Below are 19,690 nucleotides of genomic sequence, written 5' to 3' on the forward strand. Positions count from 1 at the left end.
AAGCCCAGCATCCTGTCTCTGACAGCGGCCAATCCAGGCTTCAAGAACCCGGCAACCCCCCCCCCCCCCCAAAAATGTAATAATGTTAAATGGACTTTTCCTTCAGGAATCTGTCCAAACCCCCTTTAAACTCCGTAAGGCCAGCTGCTGTCACTACATTCTCCGGCAACGAGTTCCAGAGTCTAACTACATGCTGAGTAAAGAAAATCTTTCTCCTGTTTGTTTTAAATCTACCATATTCTAGCTTCATCTTGTGTCCCCTGGTTTTCTGTTTATTCCACACCATTTTCGTCTCCACCACCCTCTATGTGAAAAAGTACTCCTTGACGTTACTCCTGAGTTGACTCCCCCCCATCCAACATCAATTCATGCCCCTCAAGTTCTACCACTTGCCCGTCTCTGGAAAAAGTTTGTTTGTACAGTAATTCCAGGTAGGTGCAACTTGTCTTTTCTGCTGCCAACTTATACTATATTATTGCACACACTGTGGTCTATCAAATAACAAATAAATAAATAAATGTTCTTTCTAGAAGAAAAGGGAGATATGATAAACCATTTAAGTTTCAGTAAAAGTATCAGAACATTATCCATCAAATGAGAAGGATCATCAAATGAAGCTTGAAGGGAGCGCAAAAGGAATGTGGGAAAAGACTTTTTCACCGAGAGGACGGTGGACACCTGGAACATCTCTTACCTATCTGCTCCAGATCCTGCATTACTGGCCACAGATCAGGGAAGGAGTCATGGACACAGCACAACAGCTGACAGAATGCCACAGAAGAGACAGACCGCTCCAGTGCAGCGCTCAGAACCTTCTCCGCAGATGTTCCATCATCAGCCTTCTGAGCGGAAACACTTATAAGCTAAAAGGAAGGAAAAACATCTGTAGAGGACAGTAAAACTTCCAGAGAGAAGGTAGGAGGTAAAACAGCAGCACAATTCAAGCATTGCTGGGGTAGACACAAAGGGACCTTAGCAGAAGGGGGAAGGATAAGAGAACGACCACAGATCAAGTAGAATCTGTGACAGCATGGCAGACAGATACATAGAAGCACACCAAATGGTCCATATCTGCTAATTCTGTGTTTCTATGGAACACCAGACCTCAGTCAATGAGAGCTCCACCACTTCACTTAATTGTAAGACAACCAGCTAGTGATGGGCAGACTTATACGGTCTGTGCCAGAGCCGTTGGTGGAAGGCGGGACTGGTGGTTGGGAGGCGGGGTTAGTGATGGGCAGACTTATACAGTCTGTGCCAGAGCCGTTGGTGAAATGCGGGACTGCTGGTTCAGAGGAGGGGTAGTGCGGGGCAGACTTATACGGTCTGTGCCAGAGCCAACTGGTGGGAGGCAGGACTGGTGGTTGGGAGGCGGGGGTAATGATGGGCAGACTTATACAGTCTGTGCCAGAGCCGTTGGTGGAAGGCGGGACTGGTTGTTTGGGAGAAGGGGGTAGTGATGGGCAGACTTTAAATGGTCTGTGCCAGAGCCGGTGGTGGGAGGCGGGACTGGTGGTTGGGAGAAGGGGGTAGTGATGGGCAGACTTAAACGGTCTGTGCCAGAGCCGGTGGTGGGAGGCGGGACTGGTGGTTGGGAGGAGGGGATAGTGATGGGCAGACTTAAACGGTCTGTGCCAGAGCCGTTGGTGGGAGGCGGGACTGGTGGTTGGGAGGAGGGGGTAGTGATGGGCAGACTTATACAGTCTGTGCCAGAGCCGCTGGTGGAAGGCGGGACTGGTGTTTGGGAGGCGAGGATAGTGCTGGGCAGACTTATACAGTCTGTGCCAGAGCCGTTGGTGGGAGGCGGGACTGGTGGTTGGGAGGAGGGGGTAGTGATGGGCAGACTTATACGGTCTGTGCCAGAGCCGGTGGTGGGAGGCGGGACTGGTGTTTGGGAGGCGGGGATAGTGCTGGGCAGACTTAAACGGTCTGTGCCAGAGCCGGTGGTGGGAGGCGGGACTGGTGGTTGGGAGGAGCGGATAGTGATGGGCAGACTTAAACGGTCTGTGCCAGAGCCGTTGGTGGGAGGCGGGACTGGTGGTTGGGAGGAGGGGGTAGTGATGGGCAGACTTATACGGTCTGTGCCAGAGCCAACTGGTGGGGGGTGGGGCTGGTGGTTGGGAGGCAGGGATAGTGCGGGGCAGACTTATACGGTCTGTGCCCTGAAGAGGACAGGTACAAGTAAAAAGGAGCACATAAGAGTTTATCTTGTTGGGCAGACTGGATAGACCGTAAAGGTCTTTTTCTGCCGTCATCTACTATGTATATGTTATCTGTTGGGCCTTAACAGTTACACTGATTAGTTGCTGGAAGCATCGGCAGACAATGCCCCATATTCAGTGTCGTTTTACATCTATGCTAAATGAGGCATCTTCAATGACCCGTATTCAACACTTGTGGGTACGGTCAAGGAAAATACCATGCTCAAAAAAATCTCACAGAGCGCCAAGACACTATGCAAGAAATAAACATTCCTGGGAGTTTTAACTGGTTATGATCTCTGTATGTAGTCACCCCCCTCTGGGTCGTCACCAATGTTTTAGAAGACTTGAATACACGCTGATTTGAACACCATCTGTGAGAAAGTTTCGTTACTCTACTCCTTCCACTTGGTGCCCCTTTTCCAGTAGAGTATTCTGCCTTCTCTTTGTGTAGTCACCCCCTCCCAGGAGATCTCTCATTTGGTACAGTACCTCTTTGACAATCTGTGTCAGTCCTTCCTCTTCCTGTAACACACATTCCAATGAAGGGCTCTCGCTTATGGCCTTCCCAATCAGCTCACTGTGTCGTAACAATATGTCTCTGGCAACGCATTCTCGATTAGCTGCTAAAAAAAATGAAAGATAAAGAAATCAGTTCTGCCAAGTACTTGTGGAGCGGAGTAACTGAATGGGTAGAAGAGTGGGCTGAGAACCAGGAAAGGCAGGGTTCAAAATCTCACTGATGCTTCTTGTGATCTTGGGCAAATCACTTAACCCTCAATCACTTTATGTACAGACTGCGAGACCTCCGGGGATAGGGAAATACCTACTGTACCCGAACGTAACTGTGCTAGTATTGAAAGAAAAGTGTGGGCTAAATTCAAATTGTTGGGAGAGAGGAAGCTGGAATCTTAGTCTGAGTCAGCCTGGCTTATCTTATGTTCTTATCACAAACATGAACGTCGTCAGATCACCTCAAGTAGTCAGTATGTTCGGTGTACTACAGGAACACAGGGAAAGCAGGAAGAGTACCCTGAAATCTCAGTAATCACCAGAGGGAAAGGAAACCCCCAAAGCATGGACAAGTGTTACCTGACTGATATAAGAGTCTAGCTCTGTGCACAGTTTGACAATGAGTATGTACGTGCAGCAGTGTTACCTGTCTGGAAGAAGTGGTCAGCGCCTGGCTCCTTACGGATTTCTTCCATGAGCACATTAAGGTGAAATTCATCCTTCTGTATAGCCAGTAGCACCTGCCACATGGCCACAGCTGGCAGAAGAAATTCATCCAGTACTGCCGACACCAAGTTGCTGAAAGTGCCTACGCTGCCGTCCTTCTGCACGATCCCTTCCATCACCTGCACAGAATGTAACCCCAGGACAGTGAGACTGATGAGAGAGAGAGGGACAAGCAGGCAAGGCAAGGAAAGGCCCAAAGTCAGATACTACTACTACTACTATTTAGCATTTCTATAGCGCTACAAGGCGTACGCAGCGCTGCACAAACATAGAAGAAAGACAGTCCCTGCTCAAAGAGCTTACAATCTAATAGACAAAAAAATAAATAAAGTAAGCAAATCAAATCAATTAATGTGAACGGGAAGGAAGAGAGGAGGGTAGGTGGAGGCGAGTGGTTACAAGTGGTTACAAGTGGTTACGAGTCAAAAGCAATGTTAAAGAGGTGGGCTTTCAGTCTGGATTTAAAGGTGGCCAAGGATGGGGCAAGACGTAGGGGCTCAGGAAGTTTATTCCAGGCGTAGGGTGCAGCGAGACAGAAGGCGCGAAGTCTGGAGTTGGCAGTAGTGGAGAAGGGAACAGATAAGAAGGATTTATCCATGGAGCGGAGTGCACGGGAAGGGGTGTAGGGAAGGACGAGTGTGGAGAGATACTGGGGAGCAGCAGAGTGAGTACATTTATAGGTTAATAGATAAAGAGGAACCACTAAGGAGAAAGGGGGAGAAAAGTGAGAGAGAGGCAGAGGCAATAGCCAGAGCGAGAAAGAGCCCTAGAATACCAATGACACTTATTTTGATGGACAAATAGAAAACAGAACAAGCTGCACTGCTACAGATACCTAAATAGAATTTATGCACTAGCAGAATGCCTCACTAAACACAGAATAAGTGACCACAAAGTGGAAGCAGAAATAGACAGACAAAACCTGAACTGGAAACATCAAGAAGCCAAACCCTATATACAGTGTGACACTGGACAAATACAAACAGAAACACCTTTCCTTCCCCTCTGTACAAAATATCAAGATGATCAGAGATGTACAATTCCCAAAGCTGAGAGAGCAGGAAAAGCTGGTTAACCCTCAACAGAAGGCCTAAACTAAATTGACAGTAGTAGGGCGCTGACCACTTTATGCATAGTTAGCAGCACTGAATACATATTTCCTTAGCATCCACATCAGACCAGCCCAGAACCTGTGGGTTATATCTGTCAACCAGCAGATGGCGACAAAGAACAAGAGCTGTTATAGGACAGAACTAAGGGCAATGTGCAGCTTAACCTTCTCAGTATTTCTCTGTCTCCAGCAGATACAGCCAGACTACCATACAGCTTCTGAACTGTTGGAATAGATCCCGAGTCAGTTAGACAACTGTCTTAGCAGAACAGGGGATGATTCTAAGAATCACACACATACATATACACATACAATTTCAATTTGCTGGAGCAGGAAGGTGTCTCAGAGAAGTCTGAGAATCTCCTCTTTTTCCCACCAGCTATTCTTCTTTCCTCTTCAAAATAATGACACTGAGACAAAGAATTTTGCAACAAGAACTGCTGAGTAACTTGGAGGCAGATGCAGCAACCAAACGTAAAAAAATCTAAATCGTTAAAGTCCCTAACGATTTTAAAATAACGAAAAATGCACCAAAAAAAAAAGTCACACATGCTGGAATCGGTATTGAAACGTACAATGTATCAAAGAATCACAATACACATCGTTAATCGGCCCCCAAATCATGCGCAGACCAGCCAAGCGTTATGTTAGCTGCTCTGCGCATGCCACAAACAGTCAAATCACAAGCACATGGCAAATTGAATTGACACATAAAAAAATAAAACTAAAAAAAGGATCGGGAGGGGGCAAGGGCGCTCATCAGGAGCGTCCTGTACGGACGGCCTTGCCCCCCCCCCCCCGCCGCTGCTCCCCACTTTCCGCCGCTCCCCCCACCCCGAAAAAGCAAAATTGTAGCAGCCCCTGCCCCCCTCCCTTCCTCACTACTCTCAGCTCCGCCTCCCGACATCCTCCGTCTGTGCCCCGCCCCCTTTGGGGGTCGTCGCCGCCATTCCCCTTCTCCATCGGGCCCCCCTCCCTCTTACCGGGCCCGTGCAGCGCCTCTCTCCTCTGTCCGAAGGCGCTGCACGGGCAAGAAGAACGCTGAATCAGCTGATGCCTGCCTTCGCGATAGAGCGTCTTTCTCCTCCTGGGCCCGCCCCTGTCTGACGTCAGTAACACTGACCTCTCGTTAGTTTTCCTGCCTTTTTCCTGCGTAAAGGCAATCGGAAAAGGTTAGTGCATGTCGTTTCAATGGGGTTTTCACACTAATTGCTCATCTCCATTCCGTTTTCGTTAGCTGCTACTGTCGTCGGAAAATAGGCTTAAGTGCATGGAAAGGATCGGAAATTCTTCCCCGAGGGCTCATTTAACGATGAAAAACGTTTAGTGCATCTGCCTCTAGGAGCCTAACCAGAAATTTCACACTTCAGGTAGGAGTGTTCCTTTATTTGTCTTAAGAGGGTCTGCCTTGTTGCCTTCCTGGGGAGCTCAGATTACCAGCACTGTTGAATTTGTGGCTGTTCCTTTTCTCCGAACTGTAGAAGCTGAAACGTCAAGATAAATTTAGTGCAGGTTACCCATGTGAAGTAAAGTTCAGGCACACTGTTCCATGGAGGCCCTAGCGGAGTGCGCAAAAATGCTGCTCCCTCTGTGGGGACCAGCGCTCTTTTTCTGGTCATTATTTATCTTGTTGGACTGGTTCTAATCCGATGGGGATCATGGGAACACTTCAGTATTTGCCTCTCAACTTATTTCAGAGCAAAACATTGCAGTTCCATGCTTTTCGGGGAAATGTCATAAGGAGGGAACATAATGCGCTTGAAGAAGGAGCTTCAGTATCTGTCACACTTACAGATATGACAAGTCAGCAGCCAATTAGTCAGAATGTTCAAGCAAACTCTAAGAAGGAGAATTGTCAGAGCCATTCCACATAGAAGTGGCCTTTTTCAGCAGAATTTTTCTTTTTGCAGAAAGATTTTTTTTTTTTTTTTTTTTTTTAACTAAAACACTATCAGAATTCTAATTTGTAGACCTTCTGCCTTCCACTTCTAAATCTTTACTTGATGGTCCAGTTTCTGAGTGGAGATGTTTGGTCCAGTTTCTAACTGGAGATGTCTGGACTTACTGACAGATACTGAGGCGCAGTCTATCGATGGTTCTCTGGCTTCAAGGGCTCCATCCATAATACAACAGTTAAAGGAGGGAAAAATCCAGGTAGCTGAAGGGGAGGACCCCTCTTCTGGAGAGAAGAGCTTTCTACATTTATTTTCTAAGTCTTTGGAAATATTGAGACTGGCTTCTCCAGTACAGGAGTCGTCCTCTGTTGGAGCTACCATCCTGTACGGCATGAGAAACCTTGCCGTCTTTCCCTTACATCAAACTATACAGGCTTTTATCTCAGTGGAGGAGGACACTCCTGAGGCTGGAATGAAAGTAGGGATAGATATGGCAAAGATTTACCCCTGGTTTCTGAAGAAAAAGAATCTAAGAAGGATGCTTTGGTTAACAGTGGTAGCAAAAGGACTACAAATCTGGTTGAAGGGGGAACAGTGCTTAAGCATGTACAAGATTGCAAGCTGGAATCTTTTCTTAAGCAATCTTTTGAGGTGCCAGCATTAGCCCTTCAAAAGCAGCTGTGTGCAGCACACATGTCTCCAGAGCTTCTCCCGTTCGGTCCAAAAAGCACATGGTACAGCTCAGTTGGAAAGCCTGTCCAACTGGAATTGACCTCAGCTTATAAGGCTGATATCCTTATGACCTTATCTGTACATTTGCAAAAGGCATGGCATTTGCTGTGATTCCTAGAAGACTGTTAAGGCTCAGGAATTGGTCTGTGGATTCCGCTTCTAAAACTCAACTTAACAGACTTCTTTTCAGAGGTAAGTCAGTTTTTGGAGAAGATCTAGAAAGACTTAGGAGACTCCACATCTCAAAGACTGCCTGAAGACAAGCCTAACATGATGTCTTGCATTTCATCAAACCAAGCCAAAATTCAGGATGGAGAAATTAGGTCTTACCTGATAATTTTCTTTCCATTAGTCCTTCCCACTATTCCAGAACCTGTGGGATAGCTGTGTCCATCAACCAGCAGGTGGAGACAGAGAACTGAAAACTGACCTGAGACATATCTTTCTTGGCATCCAGTCCAGCTCCTCAGTATTTACATAGACAAGCTTTAAGCATAAACTCAGAAAAAAAACACAACAACCTTAAACAACTCACTAACCTAACACTAACCAGATGAGCAAACACGTGTGGACTCATCTTTGGCCAACTTGTAGAGAACAAGAAAAATGAAGGAAGCACCATGCAAGGTGACAATCAATATTTGATCTATTACTTTGCACCAACTCAACATCTCAGAAACATCAGGTGGGCCTCTGAAATAGTGGGAAGGACTAATGGAAAGAAAATTATTAGGAAAGACCTAATTTCTCCTTCCATTACGTAGCTTTCTCACTATTTCAAAACCAGGCCTGGCAGCTGAAATTTAATGCTAAGAAGTGCAAAGTAATGCATTTGGGATTCTGAAATCCAAAGCAGATGTATTAGATTGGAAGTGAAAGACTGATGAACACAACTCATGATAGGGACCTTTGGGTGATAGTGTTTTAGGATCTCAAGGCAGCTAAACAATGTGACAAGGCGGTGGCTGTAGCCAGAAGGATGCTAGGCTGCACAGAAAGCGGTATAACCAGTAGAAGAAAAGAGGTGTTAATGCCCCTGTACAGATCATTGGCGAGGCCCCACTTGGAGTACTGTGTTCAGTTTTGAAGGCCATATCTCACCAAGGATGTGCAAAGTCTTAAAGCAGTTCAAAGAAAAGCAACAAAAACTGATATGGGTTTGGACCAAAAGAAGAGATTCAAGGAATCAAATATGTATATCCAAGAGGAAAGGAGGGACAGGAATGATATGATACAGACATTTAAATATTTGACAAGACACAGCACACATTTTTTGGCTTCCACTGAAAAAAAAACCAGTTTTGACTGAAACCAAAACTATGGATGCAGCCTTTCAGCTGATACCGAAAGCGGGCAGAAAAAGGATTTGGGGACAGTTTCAGCACCATAACCAAAACTCGGTCAGCGTCTATATAATCCTCCATTGTTTCAGGTACAGAAGAATATGTAACCACAGAAAAGGCAGTATATCAAATTCCATCCCCTTTCCCTTAAAAAAAATAAAATAATTTAGCAGCACTGCCAAGCTAAGCGCCCCTGAATATCGGTAGCTGGCCCACATAGAATAGTTTAAGCAAACAGGAGCCTCTTCTACCCACTTAAACCACACTGAACATTGACCCCTTATTTTGAAAATAAAGAGCAAAGGTCCCGATAACCATCCCACATTAAAAGTTAAATTGTTACAGCAGCTCCCCTGCAAAAGGGCCTAACAGGCCATGTTTCAGACTGCACAGGTTACCTCACCTACCATCTGCTGGAAATGAGAAATACTGGCTAGCGCGGAAAGCACAGGACCCTTTATAGGCTGACATAATTAAATCAGTGGCTTTCAGTCTCCATCTGCTGGCAGGAGTGTGTATTACCAGATCTGGACTGGCCTGGAGAGCTAATGAGGATTATTTATTTAATTTACAGCCTGCCTTTATTCAAGGATGTGCTCATTAAAGACACTGGCAGCTAAGATGTCCAAATTCTTTTTTACATGACTGTTAAAGTAATGTTAATTAAGTGTCTATCCTAGAATAACCATCTGCATCAATATATAGAATTTCTTTGGTTTTAATGGGAGCTTACAATTTAATCAGTGCTATTCCCAGGAGCAGAACACAGGCCTACTCGGTCTAACCATGCCCGATATCTCCTTATTAGTTTTGCTGCTCCTCTCTGTGCTCTCCTGTCCCACATTCCAGCTCTATTGCACATTGCCTCACAGCCTGCTTCCAAAACCACATCTCCACACCACAGCGCTGCACCTGACAATGCATCGTGCATTCTAGTGCATTAAGCAGCATCTAATATCCATTAAAAACCAACCTCTTCAAAAAGGCTTACTCCAACGACCCCACGTAACCCTCTTCACCTACCAACACAGCACGACTATGATCGAACAGGACAACACGCAATCTTCATCCATTCCGACCCTCCACTTATACCTCATACGATCACTATACAACTTTGTATTTGTTATCCACCGACTGGGCCAACGCCTTTGATGGTACTATGTAAGCCACATTGAGCCTGCAAATAGGTGGGAAAATGTGGGGTACAAATGCAATAAATAAATAAATAAAATAAATCTTTCAACACATCTTACAAATCCTATTCTCTTCTCATACACTGAATCCCACAGTTCAAAATCATTCCATGCAGCAGCCTGTGCAACACAACTACACAACATAGTCCAAACGCCACACTAACTCCAGATAATCAGCACCTAAACATGCCAACACCCTAAGGTAACTTGTGTACCAGCACCACCATACTGTGAAGCGCATTTCACATGCCATCCCGTATCACATGACCTTACACCCTATTACATAAAGCACTCTCCTTTTCTAGGGACAAACATGAGTATGTATCATTTTCCACTTCCAATTTCTTAGATCATCTCCATTTCAATGGCAAATTTAGAAAATATCCCCATAATTTCCCAATCTTCTAGCCCTGTGCTTCCCAATTTTTTTGTGTCTGTGATCCCATGATTGAGACCAAATAAAACTGTGTGACCCCCCTGGATTAGCAGAATAGTGATGCACCCATGGAGAGCCCATCTAGGTCATGACCACAAAGGTAGGTTTTTTTGACCCACAGTTTGGGAAGCTCTGCTCTTACTCAATCTTTTAGGGTAGGGTAGTGTGGTGAAACAGGGGACTTATGACTGTAATTTCTTATATGCTTTATGACACCCATTTTCCCCTCAATGTATTTCCCTTAATTGGCCAGCAGGCGGTGCCTGTTCTATGCTTTAAGGCTGCAGTTGTTTTCCTTTCAGCTTATCTTCCACAGGAAGAGAAGGCAGCCCTGAGGAAAAGTAACCTGCAGTGCCATTGGTCAGATACCTTCAAAGTTAATGCTCTGGGCTCTGATTGGCCCTAGAGTTCAAAATCCAGCAGAAAGTACTGGATTTCCCCCAGTCTCAGCAAGGGAGTGTGAAGGGTAGAGATCTCTACATTGAGACCCTGTTCAAAGACTTTGAACAATTAATTTTCTTGAACTCCCCAGGTGCTACTCAGGTAGTAATACAGTGTTTAGATAGTTTAATGTTGATCCATGTTTGGTTACCTGTTATTGTTTGCTAATTTCATCTATTTTTGCCACCATTCACTGTTCCATTCATTTTCTGATAATAAACCCATTAGTTTATTAGCTCTGTTGTCCTGGACTAAGAATTCTGGTGGATTGTCTTTTGGGTCTGTGGGTGGTTTCTAAAAGCTGTGTGACCCCTGGGATTGTGGCCCCAGTGTCCTTAGAAACCACCAGGGAAATAACTTGTGGGTGGGGAACTTGCCCAGTGGCAAGCGAGATCCAGATGGTGGGAGAACGGTGCAAGTGTAGAACACAGGCAGAGTTGCAGGCGGGCCTGAGCAGTGCTGGGGACAGACCCTCTAGGTGGATGCAGGGTTAACCCCAGGTGGGTGCTAGGCGTTTTGTGACAGGTAGTTATTTGTCGAGTTGTAATTTTTTTATTGATGTGGTTTTCTTTTTTGTAACAAGTCCCTGAGGGACACAAACAGACTATATTTTCAGAATGTTTTATATTTACAAATTTGCTATACCACTCTTCCAACTAAATCATAGCAATTTACATCATTAACAGCCATGATACATTTGTATGCAAACCTCTTATATACTTACTCCCCGATACTCAACACTATTTAACTGGCCAGAACAGCTGCTGACCAGTTAAATAGCACTGAACTGGCTATCCCCTGCTGAATATCCCCGGTTAACAGCTAGCAGATAGCCGGTTATATCGCCCAATATAACCGGCTATCTGCTACTTTTTAAAGCCTGTTTAGTGGCCATATTTGACAGTTTAAAGATAAATGGCTAAGTCTGAATAACGACACAGCCGGTTATCTTTAAACCGGCCAAAATAAACCAGACATTCAATGCCGGTCACCAGAAACGCTCAGTGCCGACCTCAGGAGTTAGCCGGTCTAACTGCTGAGGTCTGAATATTGGCCCCTTATTCATTAGGGATATCCTGAAAATCTGGCCTGTGTGAAGCTGTCCAAGACTGAACTAAGACAAGCCTGCATACATTCCTTTCTTTGTACGAATGGCTCTCACCTCTCTATCCTTGGGAGCTAAATTCTGTACTGCAGAGAGACCCTTGAGAAGCTGTTTAGGGTCTGTGAGAATCTCAGCAAGGTTTTCGTGGTACTGTCTTAACAGCTCTGTTCCGTAGTCCTCCGGGTTGCGCTGGGCTGGGCATGCAGAGAGATTCAGAGAAAAAAAACAAAACAAAACACCAGCGTTTATATAAGCAAAACTTCCTGCTCACACTGGATCTCAGTATTTTTTACAATTAGAACACTTCCAAATCAGTCATGCAGCAAGATCTGGGGTGGAGGGTTTGGAGAATGTGAAAGGGGAGAAACAGGAAGTAAACATCAGAGAATGACTTTGAGCAATCTGTTATCGATTTGATAGAATAAAGATACCCGAAAGCCAGGGGATTTAGATGAGATGCAATTTGGTAAAGTTGGCATTGCAGTATGCAAACCAAAGGGCATCAGTTTGATGCTTTTTTTTTTTTTTTACCCCATGGCCTTTTTTCTAGTTATTTAGCTCTCACAAGAGATACTGGATGCTACTAAAGTCCTCCATTTACCCCTGTGAGGAAAGGCTATGAAGTTAGGGCTCTTCGGCATGGAGAACAGACAGCTGAGAGGAGCTTTGAAAAGAGATCTAGAAAATCATGAATGAAGGTAGCGGGTAAAAACACAAATTGACTGTTTACTCTTTGAAAGTAACTTTGTGGCATATTCCTCTAAGTAGTACATGTAAAACAAACCAGAGAAAATATTTTTTCACTGAATTCAAAATTAAAGTTCCAAAATTTGTTTTTGGAGAACGTGGTGAAAACACTTAGAATAGCAGGGTTTAAAAAAGGTTTGGAGATGTTCCTGGAGATAGCGTCCACAAACTTGCTAACTGGGTAAACATGGGGAAAGCCACTGCTTACCCTTGGTATAAACAGCATGGACTATCTACTTTTTAGGATCCCGTCGGGTTCTTGACCTGGATTGGCTTCTGATGGAAACAAGAAACTGGGCATATTGGACCTTTGGTCTGACCCAATACAGTAGTTCTTATGCACAGCATAGATATGACTCAGGCAACAATGGTGCAAGCTTTCCCTACGCACTGCTGGGCCAACTGCCTAACCCCGTTCCACAGACACCAGGTTCAGAGGCGAGAGGGTAATTCAGTTGATGCCTGTTAATCTTTAGTCTCTTTGCTGATTCCAGTTAGTACCAAACTGATGTGCACAACTGGACCGAAAGCACAGCTCATCTGGCACAGCTCAGATAACTGCAATGTCAATGAGCCAAAACAGATGACGAAGAGGGAGCACATCCAAAAAACACAATCTGGATGGAAAAAGGAACTGTGCACACACATCACACTTACAACGGAGATCTATAAGAACTACAGAACTTCCCTCCATTAATCCACTTCAAAAATAAACCTACCAGCACACAGCAATCGCGAGCTCTCTTACACAGTGAACACGACCCTGCTTGCATCACTTTGTACTACTCTCCTACCTGCGAAATGGAAGCTTTTCCCCTGCGGCTCCAGTGTATCCAGCAGCAGATGCAGGGCAGGAAAGGCCTCCCTCACAGCCCGCAGAAGTTTCAGCAAGCTCTCGGCATTCAGCGACTTGTCCTGCACCACCTTGCTCAGCAGCTTCTCCATAGCTTTGTGATGGGTCCTCCCCTCGCAACAATCCAAAATCACCTGGAAAGGCAACGGAGGTCAGGAATAAGGTGGTAGACAGAGCATAGCTTCTGTGAGTAGGACTCTCATACGGTAGCAGAGGGTATCTGGTTGGGATTCTTTGAAGTTGCTTTTATTTGCCAATATTGTTAGTTTAAAAGTCATCATGCACTACAAAAATTTAATACGATGTGTATTGTACTATTACTACGCAAGCTAATACTAACTGTATTGTACTTTTTGCAAAATGTTCATTATCGTTTATTTATTTACTATACCGTTACTTCTTGCATAGCAAATCACAACGGTTTACATCTTTAAAAAATACAAAGTTAGCCACATTGAACCCAAAATTGTTTGGGATAATGTGGGTTATCAATGTCACACATCTCTCTATATAAAAGGCAACACCAACGTTCTATGAAGCCTCCAGCCGGAAGTGTGAAGGGGGCGAGATATCCGGTTTGCCCAAGAGTCTGTGCCCCGCCCTCGCGTCACAACGTGATGACGACGAGGGCGAAGCAAACACACTCCACGAAACGCCATCTCCCCCTGCCCCTCGCTGGCCATTTTTCACATGCACACCGCATTGCGGAGCGCCAACGACAGCAGCGGAGAGGTCCCTGGAGGGGGGGTTGGGGTACAGCTGGATCCCTGCCCATGGGTGGCTGCAGGGGGGGCCGGGGGATGGAGCGACAGCAGCGACAGGTGCCTGCCTGCAGGGGGGTTGGGGGACAGCTGGATCTCTGGCCATGGGTGGCTGCAGGGGGGGGGGGCCGAGGGATGGAGTGCCAGCGACAGCAGCGGACAGGTGCCTGCCTGGAGGGGGGTTGGGGTACAGCTGGATCCCTGCCCATGGGTGGCTGCAGGGGGGGGCCGGGGGATGGAGCGACAGCAGCGACAGGTGCCTGCCTGGAGGGGGGTTGGGGTACAGCTGGATCTCTGGCCATGGGTGGCTGCAGGGGGGGGGGCGAGGGATGGAGCGCCAGCGACAGCAGCGGACAGGTGCCTGCCTGCAGGGGGGTTGGGGGACAGCTGGATCCCTGGCCATGGGTGGCTGCAGGGGGGGGGGGGGGGGCGAGGGATGGAGCGCCAGCGACAGCAGCGGACAGGTGCCTGCCTGGAGGGGGGTTGGGGTACAGCTGGATCCCTGCCCATGGGTGGCTGCAGGGGGGGGTCGGGGGATGGAGCGACAGCAGCGACAGGTGCCTGCCTGCAGGGGGGTTGGGGGACAGCTGGATCTCTGGCCATGGGTGGCTGCAGGGGGGGGGGGGGCCGAGGGATGGAGCGCCAGCGACAGCAGCAGACAGGTGCCTGCCTGGAGGGGGGTTGGGGGACAGCTGGGTCCCTGGCCATGGGTGCCTGCAGGGGGGGGGCCGGGGAACAGGACGGTCGCTGGACACAAAAACCTTGCTAGCGCCCGTTTCATCTCTCAAAGAAACGGGCCTTTTTTGCTAGTAAATAATGAAAACATTATGAAAAACAACCACCTCCGCATCCCTAAGGATTAATTAAGCTACCACGCAGAGCTGGAATCTGGTCCACCGATACCTCAAGGATTTCACAAGTTTTCTGCTCAAAGCCTTCTAGAGATGAGAAAAGAAAATATGAAAACTGTGATTACTTGCTTCTGTTGGTTGGTTAGGAAACCTTCTTCTGCTGTATCCAGACACTCGATGATAGGGCTCAGCTCCGTGATGCTGTGTATCAGTTCCTCCTTGTGCTGCAACAAAAGCTGAAACAGGCCGTGTTCATCTGCTCCAGGCCCTGCAAAACAAACCAGTATTAACACCCTCGAGGCACCGCTGAAGCCAAACGGCAGCGTCACTGTCACGATAATACAGGAAAAGAGAGGCTGTAGCAAATACAACAGAACTGGAAATCCGTTGTCTGCTTAGGCAAAAGAAAAGATGCCTTATTTCTATTCATCATTGCTGGGTCTCAGTCAGGATACAAAGCAGAACGGTACCAAGTGGAGGAGAAAGATTTTGACACAGTGCAGGGAAGTGCGGTGCTTAAAGAAGAAGGAGAGTAAAAGAATTGAAAGGGGGTTTTGAAAGAATTTTGAGGGGGGGAGGGGGGGTGTTGTCAATACAGTGAAGCACTAAATAACAATTTGAATTTGTTCTTTTCCAAATCCCTCTGCTCCAGAAAAAGGATGAAGAAATTACATGAGTGGAGGAGTGGCCTAGTGGTTAGGGTGGTGGACTCTGGTTCTGGGGAACTGAGTTTGATTCCCACTTCAGGCACAGGCAGCTCCTTGTGACTCTGGGCAAGTCACTTAACCCTCCATTGCCCCATGTAAGCCGCATTGAGCCTGCCATGAGTGGGAAAGCGCAGGGTACAAATGTAACAAAAATAAAATAGATACTATTGGAGATTCTACATGGAATGTTGCTATTCTTGGAGATTCTACATGGAATGTTGCTATTATTGGAGATTCTACATGGAATGTTGCTATTCCACTAGCAACATTCCATGTAGAAGGCTGCGCAGGCTTCTGTTTCTGTGAGTCTGACGTCCTGCACGTATGTGCAGGACGTCAGACTCACAGAAGCAGAAGGCTGCGCGGCCACATTGGTGATCTGCAAGGGCCGACTTCTACATGGAATGTTGCTAGTGGAGGAGTGGCCTAGTGGTTAGGGTGGTGGACTTTGGTCCTGGGGAACTGAGTTTGATTCCCACTTCAGGCACAGGCAGCTCCTTGTGACTCTGGGCAAGTCACTTAACCCTCCATTGCCCCATGTAAGCCGCATTGAGCCTGCCATGAGTGGGAAAGCGCAGGGTACAAATGTAACAAAAATAAAATAGATACTATTGGAGATTCTACATGGAATGTTGCTATTATTGGAGATTCTACATGGAATGTTGCTATTCCACTAGCAACATTCCATGTAGAAGGCTGCGCAGGCTTCTGTTTCTGTGAGTCTGACGTCCTGCACGTATGTGCAGGACGTCAGACTCACAGAAGCAGAAGGCTGCGCGGCCACATTGGTGATCTGCAAGGGCCGACTTCTACATGGAATGTTGCTAGTGGAGGAGTGGCCTAGTGGTTAGGGTGGTGGACTTTGGTCCTGGGGAACTGAGTTTGATTCCCACTTCAGGCACAGGCAGCTCCTTGTGACTCTGGGCAAGTCACTTAACCCTCCATTGCCCCATGTAAGCCGCATTGAGCCTGCCATGAGTGGGAAAGCGCAGGGTACAAATGTAACAAAAATAAAATAGATACTATTGGAGATTCTACATGGAATGTTGCTATTATTGGAGATTCTACATGGAATGTTGCTATTCCACTAGCAACATTCCATGTAGAAGGCTGCGCAGGCTTCTGTTTCTGTGAGTCTGACGTCCTGCACGTACGTGCAGGACGTCAGACTCACAGAAGCAGAAGCCTGCGCGGCCACATTGGTGATCTGCAAGGGCCGACTTCTACATGGAATGTTGCTAGTGGAGGAGTGGCCTAGTGGTTAGGGTGGTGGACTCTGGTTCTGGGGAACTGAGTTTGATTCCCACTTCAGGCACAGGCAGCTCCTTGTGACTCTGGGCAAGTCACTTAACCCTCCATTGCCCCATGTAAGCCGCATTGAGCCTGCCATGAGTGGGAAAGCGCAGGGTACAAATGTAACAAAAATAAAATAGATACTATTGGAGATTCTACATGGAATGTTGCTATTCTTGGAGATTCTACATGGAATGTTGCTATTATTGGAGATTCTACATGGAATGTTGCTATTCCACTAGCAACATTCCATGTAGAAGGCTGCGCAGGCTTCTGTTTCTGTGAGTCTGACGTCCTGCACGTATGTGCAGGACGTCAGACTCACAGAAGCAGAAGGCTGCGCGGCCACATTGGTGATCTGCAAGGGCCGACTTCTACATGGAATGTTGCTAGTGGAGGAGTGGCCTAGTGGTTAGGGTGGTGGACTTTGGTCCTGGGGAACTGAGTTTGATTCCCACTTCAGGCACAGGCAGCTCCTTGTGACTCTGGGCAAGTCACTTAACCCTCCATTGCCCCATGTAAGCCGCATTGAGCCTGCCATGAGTGGGAAAGCGCAGGGTACAAATGTAACAAAAATAAATAGATACTATTGGAGATTCTACATGGAATGTTGCTATTATTGGAGATTCTACATGGAATGTTGCTATTCCACTAGCAACATTCCATGTAGAAGGCTGCGCAGGCTTCTGTTTCTGTGAGTCTGACGTCCTGCACGTACGTGCAGGACGTCAGACTCACAGAAGCAGAAGCCTGCGCGGCCACATTGGTGATCTGCAAGGGCCGACTTCTACATGGAATGTTGCTAGTGGAGGAGTGGCCTAGTGGTTAGGGTGGTGGACTCTGGTTCTGGGGAACTGAGTTTGATTCCCACTTCAGGCACAGGCAGCTCCTTGTGACTCTGGGCAAGTCACTTAACCCTCCATTGCCCCATGTAAGCCGCATTGAGCCTGCCATGAGTGGGAAAGCGCAGGGTACAAATGTAACAAAAATAAAATAGATACTATTGGAGATTCTACATGGAATGTTGCTATTCTTGGAGATTCTACATGGAATGTTGCTATTATTGGAGATTCTACATGGAATGTTGCTATTCCACTAGCAACATTCCATGTAGAAGGCTGCGCAGGCTTCTGTTTCTGTGAGTCTGACGTCCTGCACGTATGTGCAGGACGTCAGACTCACAGAAGCAGAAGGCTGCGCGGCCACATTGGTGATCTGCAAGGGCCGACTTCTACATGGAATGTTGCTAGTGGAGGAGTGGCCTAGTGGTTAGGGTGGTGGACTTTGGTCCTGGGGAACTGAGTTTGATTCCCACTTCAGGCACAGGCAGCTCCTTGTGACTCTGGGCAAGTCACTTAACCCTCCATTGCCCCATGTAAGCCGCATTGAGCCTGCCATGAGTGGGAAAGCGCAGGGTACAAATGTAACAAAAATAAAATAGATACTATTGGAGATTCTACATGGAATGTTGCTACTATTGGGGATTCTACATGGAATGTTGCTATTATTGGAGATTCTACATGGAATGTTGCTATTCCACTAGCAACATTCCATGTAGAAGGCTGCGCAGGCTTCTGTTTCTGTGAGTCTGACGTCCTGCACGTACGTGCAGGACGTCAGACTCACAGAAGCAGAAGGCTGCGCGGCCACATTGGTGATCTGCAAGGGCCGACTTCTACATGGAATGTTGCTAGTGGAGGAGTGGCCTAGTGGTTAGGGTGGTGGACTCTGGTTCTGGGGAACTGAGTTTGATTCCCACTTCAGGCACAGGCAGCTCCTTGTGACTCTGGGCAAGTCACTTAACCCTCCATTGCCCCATGTAAGCCGCATTGAGCCTGCCATGAGTGGGAAAGCGCAGGGTACAAATGTAACAAAAATAAAATAGATACTATTGGAGATTCTACATGGAATGTTGCTATTCTTGGAGATTCTACATGGAATGTTGCTATTATTGGAGATTCTACATGGAATGTTGCTATTCCACTAGCAACATTCCATGTAGAAGGCTGCGCAGGCTTCTGTTTCTGTGAGTCTGACGTCCTGCACGTATGTGCAGGACGTCAGACTCACAGAAGCAGAAGGCTGCGCGGCCACATTGGTGATCTGCAAGGGCCGACTTCTACATGGAATGTTGCTAGTGGAGGAGTGGCCTAGTGGTTAGGGTGGTGGACTTTGGTCCTGGGGAACTGAGTTTGATTCCCACTTCAGGCACAGGCAGCTCCTTGTGACTCTGGGCAAGTCACTTAACCCTCCATTGCCCCATGTAAGCCGCATTGAGCCTGCCATGAGTGGGAAAGCGCAGGGTACAAATGTAACAAAAATAAAATAGATACTATTGGAGATTCTACATGGAATGTTGCTATTCTTGGAGATTCTACATGGAATGTTGCTATTATTGGAGATTCTACATGGAATGTTGCTATTCCACTAGCAACATTCCATGTAGAAGGCCGCGCAGGCTTCTGCTTCTGTGAGTCTGACGTCCTGCACATACGTGCAGGACGTCAGACTCACAGAAGCAGAAGCCTGCGCGGCCACATTGGTGATCTGCAAGGGCCGACTTCTACATGGAATGTTGCTAGTGGAGGAGTGGCCTAGTGGTTAGGGTGGTGGACTCTGGTTCTGGGGAACTGAGTTTGATTCCCACTTCAGGCACAGGCAGCTCCTTGTGACTCTGGGCAAGTCACTTAACCCTCCATTGCCCCATGTAAGCCGCATTGAGCCTGCCATGAGTGGGAAAGCGCAGGGTACAAATGTAACAAAAATAAAATAGATACTATTG

General features: G+C 47.0%; 1 protein-coding gene across 6 annotated transcripts in view; it reads right to left on the minus strand.

Moving 5' to 3' along the window:
- The window catches only part of LOC115456599 (zinc finger and BTB domain-containing protein 40-like), a 66,377-nt gene that overhangs the window by 26,273 nt on the left and 20,414 nt on the right, over positions 1-19,690 (minus strand). For 5 of the 6 annotated variants that reach the window (XR_003939892.1, XM_030185796.1, XM_030185798.1 and 2 more), the window contains 6 exons: positions 15,034-15,176; positions 13,238-13,430; positions 11,754-11,890; positions 3,361-3,559; positions 2,694-2,827; positions 695-863 (listed from right to left, as the gene is read on the minus strand). Coding sequence is in view for 5 of the 6 variants with exons in the window: in XM_030185796.1 (XP_030041656.1) it covers positions 695-863; positions 2,694-2,827; positions 3,361-3,559; positions 11,754-11,890; positions 13,238-13,430; positions 15,034-15,176 (975 nt within the window). In the remaining variant the exon portion in view is untranslated. The remainder of the gene's footprint in view (positions 1-694; positions 864-2,693; positions 2,828-3,360; positions 3,560-11,753; positions 11,891-13,237; positions 13,431-15,033; positions 15,177-19,690) is intronic. The other variant, XM_030185801.1, reaches the window with a different exon arrangement.

Source organism: Microcaecilia unicolor, chromosome 13, assembly GCF_901765095.1.
Source record: "Microcaecilia unicolor chromosome 13, aMicUni1.1, whole genome shotgun sequence".
Taxonomy (NCBI): Eukaryota; Metazoa; Chordata; class Amphibia; order Gymnophiona; family Siphonopidae; genus Microcaecilia; species Microcaecilia unicolor.